At 66.4% G+C, this 6,070-nt stretch overlaps 1 protein-coding gene across 1 annotated transcript; it reads right to left on the bottom strand.

Moving 5' to 3' along the window:
• Positions 1-1,648: 1,648 nt before the first annotated feature.
• Positions 1,649-6,020, bottom strand: C15H20orf204 (chromosome 15 C20orf204 homolog). The gene is made up of 4 exons (XM_067708806.1): positions 2,615-6,020; positions 2,247-2,501; positions 2,012-2,164; positions 1,649-1,890 (listed from the first exon to the last, which is right to left on the bottom strand). Exons 1-4 carry the CDS (start codon positions 2,870-2,872, stop codon positions 1,744-1,746), a joined length of 813 nt encoding a protein of 270 aa, XP_067564907.1. The 5' UTR covers positions 2,873-6,020; the 3' UTR covers positions 1,649-1,743.
• Positions 6,021-6,070: the final 50 nt, after the last annotated feature.

The raw sequence follows: 6,070 nt of genomic DNA, 5'->3' as shown, positions 1-6,070 counted from the left end.
AAGGGCTGCCCATTGCCCGCTCACCACGGCAGCAAGGAGTGCTGTGGGTGGGCAGCAGCCATGACGGCCCAGAGGCCACGCCCAGGCGCCCTTAGGAGGCGCACTCTCCCCACAGGCCCGGGCGCTGAGGTCCAAGTGCAAGGAGCCAGGTGCCCTGGGGAAAGCAGGAGCGTGGTGGGGGCCTCTGTGGAGGGCCTGTCCCTCCCCGTCCCCGCACCCAGACCCCCGGACTCTCTTACTGACCTTCTACCGGGCCCGATTCATCTCCCCCAGGCCTTGTGCTCCAACCAAAGCAGGACTTTTCCCTCCTACCTGGACGCCCAGCAGGAGCCAGCGGCGTGACTGCTCCCCTCAGCTTGCTCCTCCACCAGTGTTCCCCGAGTTCAAGACGAGGACTCCCCCAGGGACTCGGGCCAGGACCCTGGGGCTGCCCGCACCTCCCCTCACCCCATTCATGTCCAAGCCCACCTCCTCCAGCCTCACCTCAACCACACAGGCCCCCTGCCCAGGCCACCCTCACACTCAGAGTGCGACCACGTGGCCTGGGAACCTACAAGGCGACTGCATGCACCCTGAGGTCCCCAGCCTGCACACAGGGCACGTGCGGGCTGTCACTCTGCTTGGGGCCTGGCTCTCATCCCGGCCCTTACACTTCGGGCTGTGAGGTCTGGGGCAAGTCCTGTAACCTCCCCGTGCCTCAGTTTCCTCCTGTACGAACCAGGGGCAGTGGCTCCTGCTGCTCGGACTGAACGCGTTCACACGCGCACGATGGGGGCGCTCAGGGCCAGCTGTGCCCTGCTGACGGCTCCGCCAGCAAGGCCTGTCTGCATCTCCTGCTCGCCTCTGTTCTGCCAGGGTGCCCAGGGCAAGGCCTGCTTCGGTGCCTACTGGGTCCGTCCACCTGTCAGGGGAGAGCATGATGACAGGTGTGCCGACCAGGCACCCACCTTGACCAGGTGCTCTGCCTGTCCTGCTGCGCCCCCTCCACAGGCTGTGATCCGGGAGGGGGCCACGGACCTCCAGGCCTACGCGGCTGTAGGTGCGGGACTCCAGGGATCAGCCCTCCACCGGGCCACGCAAACGTAAGGTCCCAGGACACGAGACGGTGGGTCCCTGGCTGGCCTGTCCAGTCCCGCCGCCGAGGAGCTGCTGCCACCCTTCCCAGGCCACAGGAAATGGCCCGGCCCAGCTTGCAGCCAGGGCCGCAGCTCGCTTCCCTTCAGGCCCGTTTCCTTTATCCGGTTGTTTTGCTCCGAATTCACAAAGCTCAGCCTTCCCCTCCCCTCCATTTCCACCCTTCCCCCATCCCAGAGTGGAGCAGGACGGATACGATGCTACATTTTAGGACCAGCAGGAGTCCCCATCTGCCCCCGCCCAAGCCTGCAGCGCCGACTTAGCAGGAGTCCCGTCCCGAGGCGCCCCCTGCTGGCCGAGCCTGGGAACACCGCCGCTCCCCCCTCCCCCACACCGCGTGTGCGGGAGGCCCCAGCGCCCCCTCCCCACCGAGGCGCGGACCCGGGGCGGCCTGGCCCCACAGCTGGCAGGCGAAGAAAGAGCGAACAGGGCCGCAGCACCAGCTCAGTTTATTGGGGCCTTGCTGGGGGCGGAGGGCGGGCCCCCTCCGGGACCAGCTCGCCAGGCGGGCCCCGCCTCCCAGTCCCGGGCCCTCCGAGGAGTGTGGGCCGCGGCGAGGGAGGGGCCGAGCCGCAAGCCCCTTTCCCAATCCCCGCGCGCTCGGGGCGCTTAGGAGCCCCAGGAGCCGTCGGTGGCCGCGGCGCGCAGCGCGAAGAGTTTCTCCCAGCAGGTGGCGACGGCGTCCAGGGCGCGCAGCAGGAGCCGCCTCCGGCCGCCCCGACGCCGAACAGGGCGCGTCTCGGGCCGCCGGCTCCGCTGTCGGGGACGCGTCCGTCAGGGCGTGGGCACGGTCCCCGCCCGCCCCCTCCCCCGCAGCTCGTGTCCAGCCCCTGGGAAGGGAGACCGCGGGGCCGTGGGAGCGAGCGGGGACGCGCACCTGGCGCAGCGTCCGGCAGTGGCGCCGCATCACCGCCTCGGTGCGCACGGCCACGGTCCAAGCCGCCTTTTCCAGAGCCCCGCGGCGACCCCCGGCCACCGCCCCACGTAGGGTCCGACCCAGGGCCACGATGGACAGTAGGATACTGTGCTCCTGGGGAGGGAGGAAGCGGGGGGCTGGGGGAGGAGCCCCGTGGGGAGGGGGCTGGAGGGCTTGGGTGGTGATGTCTCCATACCTTCTGGGCGCCACAGGAGGCTCCCACCCGGCCCCGCCATCGGGAGGCCGCGGCTCCAGTCAGGTTTTTCTGAAGGAAATGGAGCTGTCTGGAGCCCGGCCCAGTCCACCTCACCGCGGCCTGCAGGTCCTCGAAGATGACCGCGCGGTAGTGGTGGAGCACGTCGGGGACGCTGCAGGCGCCGAGCCTGGCCCGGCCCGGTGCAGCCCCCAGCAGTGCCAGCAGGAGCGCCCAGAGCGCGGGCCTGGGGGGCCCCTGGAAGGGATACAGGCTCAGAGCCTGCGGAGGCGCCGACCCTCCTGCAGCACTGCGGGCAATGTGCTTCCCCCCCCCGCCCCCCGCCACCCCCGATCCCGATCCACACACACCTGTACAAGGGAATCTCTAAGCTGGTATAACGGAGACGTCGCCATGCCATTCAACAAATGCTCTAGGCACAGGGCTGGCAGGTTTGGGGAAGGACAGACGACAGCACCCGCGGCTCTGATCTGCATGGGTGTGAGGGCCCAAGTACCCATAAGACTGGGGGGCAGGACTGACCTAGGTCTGCCTACAGCGGGAAGCACCCCCTGTACAGTCTCACCCTTGGCCATGCCCTGACCCATGCCCACCAGAGCTGGGCTCATCGCCAGGTGCCCCACAGGAGAGGGCAGAACTGATCTGCCCCCTCAATGGCCGAGCAGCTTCTCCTCACCCTCCCCATGGCTCTGCTACCAGCTCTGAGAGCCATGGGGGCTGGGGTTCCCTTGCACCCCCAACCCAACCAGGACAGGGGTGAGGGCTCAGAGCTCAAGGCCACACCCCTTTGGGAGGGGAAGGCTTGGGGAAAGCCCAAGGCGAAGGGAGGAAGGGGACCGTGGTCCACACCACCAGGGCTCCCCTCCCCCAGAAAGAAAACTGGCTCTCATGGTGAAGAAGCCCACCCCCACTCAGAAGCCCGAATATCAGAGAGAGAGAGCAGCTTGTCTGCAGGCTCCCAGCCCCCGGGCTGGAGTCACACAGCACTGGAAAATCAATCATGTGAACCCAGCGAGACTTGGGACTCGAGACACAGGACTCGACTCTGCTTCCCAGCCTGGCAGGAGAGCCTGACCACGCAGGGCCGGACCTGGAGGCCGTGGGGGCTCCCTGCCTGAGGCACCCGGCAGCGTTGGCCGGAGGACCAAATGCAATTAGCTGTGGGCCCTTCTCGAAGCCCACCCCCTCCCTAGACAGGCTTGGCATGATGGCCAGCTCAGTCGCCCCCTCTGCCTGCTGAGGATCAGAGATCATAGTGAGCACAAGAGCCGTTGGTGCTGGAGGGACGTCCAAGTGGGGTAGGTTGGTTGCCCAGGGTGTCCCGGGAAGGCCTGTCTGCCCCTGACCAGGGCCCGAGGCTCAGGCCAGTCCAACCCATGAGGACAGGGTGGCCCCAGCTCCAGGAGGGAGACTCCCTCCCCCCGCCGCTGCAGCTGCCGGGAAGGCCCGTCAGGAGCACCCAGGGCCAGGCTGCGGTGACGGGAACCAAGGGGAGTTTCCCGGTGGGGACACGGCGGGACAGCAGCCTCTCCTGGGCTGTGCACGCTCCCTGCCCAGCCGAAGTCAGCCCCCTCCCCAGCGGCCCACAGCTGCTCACCATGGGCTTCTCAGGCTCAGGCCCTCCCTCACTCCCGCCAGTGGGCCTGGGACATGATCCTGGGGTCCTCAGGTGGGGAGCGCCGCTGCCACTCCAGGTCCGCTCCAAACCCGGCCAACAAGGCTTCCCTGGACGGCAGGCAGCCGAGGCTTTTGAAGTTGGCTCCTCTGAGCAAAGGGGGGAGGGAGGAGGGAGGCCCCAGGATCCCAGCCCTGCCCCCTCCCTCTCCCCACCGCTATCCAATCACTTCTTCAATTAACCTGACCCTGGAGCCCAGCCCCACCGGGCTGTCTTCCCACCCAGTGGATCTTGGATTAAGCCGGACCTGGGAGATCTTCTCTGCCGAGGAGGGGCCAGGGCGCTCGGTGGGCAGAGAGCAGGGTAGGGCCCGGCTGCTGGGGAAGGGGAGCCAGGAGAAGCGGGGTCGCCCTTCTCCAGGGCCTTCCTCGGTGGTCAGCAGGTGCTGCCTCTGCCAGGAACTTGGCCACCAGCAGGACCAGGTGAGCAGGACGTAACCCTCCCACCCCCCAGCTCCCCCACCCTGACGTCCGGGGGGTCCTGCCCCAGCAGGTCCCAGGCAGGGGACTTCCCGGCTCCCCGCTGGCCCAGCACTCAGGGGAGAGGTGCTTCCCACTGCTCGCCCGTCCTGGGCTGAGGGGGGTCTTTTGCCGGGGGAGCTCACGGCCACTCACCAACCAGGCTTGCAGGGAGCCGGGCCACAGCACCCTGCCGGGCAGTGTGCTGGGGCTGCCCAGCCCTGCCCAAGCCTAGGAACTCAGCTAGCCTTGAGCTGGAAGTGAAAAATGTCAGTGGAAGAAAAGCTAAGAGATGTTTTCCCCAGGGAGAAAAGTAGTTTCACCACCACCTCCAGGCATTGAGAAAACAATCCCCAGGCAAACGAGGAGACATTTGCATGTGGCCAATCAGATGCTCTGGAACGTTCCAAGGGCCCTGTGGGAGGCCTCACCTGACCTGAGATCAGAGAAAGTGTCCGGGAGAAGCCACAAGCAACTGAGGGCTGCCAGCTGCCCTGTGGCCGCAGCCAAGTCACTGCCCCTTCCTGGGCCTCAGTTTCCACATCTGTACAGGGACAGGCTGGCTTTCAAGCTCCTAAAAACTTCAGGACTCACTTTCCAGTGCAATGGGCAGGACCTCCTCCAAAAGGGATCACAGGAAACTCCTGAGGTCAGTGACAACACCCAGGAACCTCCGGCATGGCCCTCTGGGACTGGCTGACCTCGGGTAAGGAGAGGAAGGATTTCCAGAGCCACAGACCATCCGTGAGCGGGGCCTGCCCCGGGCGCCCACCCTGGCACCAGCAGTTCCTGACCCCACACAGGGATGGTCCGATCCCGCCCAGGGCTGGCCACGACCTTGTGGCTCCCAGAGCGACGGAGGTGGACCCGGCTGGGCCCGTGCTCTGCAGGCAGATGCCCACGCCCTTGGTGCTGACGAGAAGGGCATGCTCCCCAACCTCGGCTGCTGCCAGAGGGCTAAGCCACGGGTCAGTGACTGACCCGCAGAACGAGCACCGAGGAGCCCCTCTGGGATGGTTTCTTACAAAAGAATGTGTGGGAGTAACCGCCAGCCGCCCTTCTCGTCACCACACGTGACGATCCGCATCTCTTCGCCCGGCCCATGGCCTCTGGACCGACCCTGACCTCCGGCCAGATGTCTCCAGCCGTGGCCAACGCACCCCCTTCCAAGAGAACTAGCTAGTTTCCAACTGGACACAGACGCAGGGATCCAGAGCCCGAGGAAGTCTTTCATCCTCACATGGTGAAAACACACTCAAGTCTCCCAAGTAATGAATGCATTTGCAGTCTAAAGAGAGGACAGTTACAAGTGCTTTAGCATAAAATTGCTGACGCCAAATTAGCAAAAGTGAATTCACCTGCCAATGGGAGCGAGCCTCTCACGCGCTGGGGGCAGCACCTCAGGGGCCAGGCCCGTCCGCACCCAGGAAAGTCACCTACCCAGGGGCACACGCAGCCTGCCGCTGCGGGCTGGTGGGGGCCACAGAGCACCCCGGGGCGGGAGAGCGCGTGCACCAGCAGGGGCACTGGAGTCGCCAGGCCAGCCAGACCCCGGCTGTCCCCACGCGGGGCTTTTACCCAGGACATGAGGTCCTGCCACCATCTCCATAAAGCCCTGGAGAGCCTCACCGCTCCCCTGGCGTCTCCTCTGTGGGCACGGGCTCACGAGGCCC

The sequence above is a fragment of the Pseudorca crassidens genome, chromosome 15 (genome assembly GCF_039906515.1).
Source record: "Pseudorca crassidens isolate mPseCra1 chromosome 15, mPseCra1.hap1, whole genome shotgun sequence".
Taxonomy (NCBI): domain Eukaryota; kingdom Metazoa; phylum Chordata; class Mammalia; order Artiodactyla; family Delphinidae; genus Pseudorca; species Pseudorca crassidens.
Note: the sequence above shows the minus strand (reverse complement) of the source record. Positions and strands in the feature narration are given on the sequence as shown.

Coding starts and splice junctions, on each gene's coding strand:
- C15H20orf204 (XM_067708806.1), bottom strand. CDS start 2,872: ATGAGCCCAGCTCTGGTGGGCATGGGTCAGGGCATGGCCAAGGGTGAG. Junction 2,502..2,614: donor TTAGAGATTCCCTTGTACAG/GTGTGTGTGGAT, acceptor TATCCCTTCCAG/GGGCCCCCCAGGCCCGCGCT. Junction 2,165..2,246: donor CCTCCTGTGGCGCCCAGAAG/GTATGGAGACAT, acceptor CTCCCTCCCCAG/GAGCACAGTATCCTACTGTC.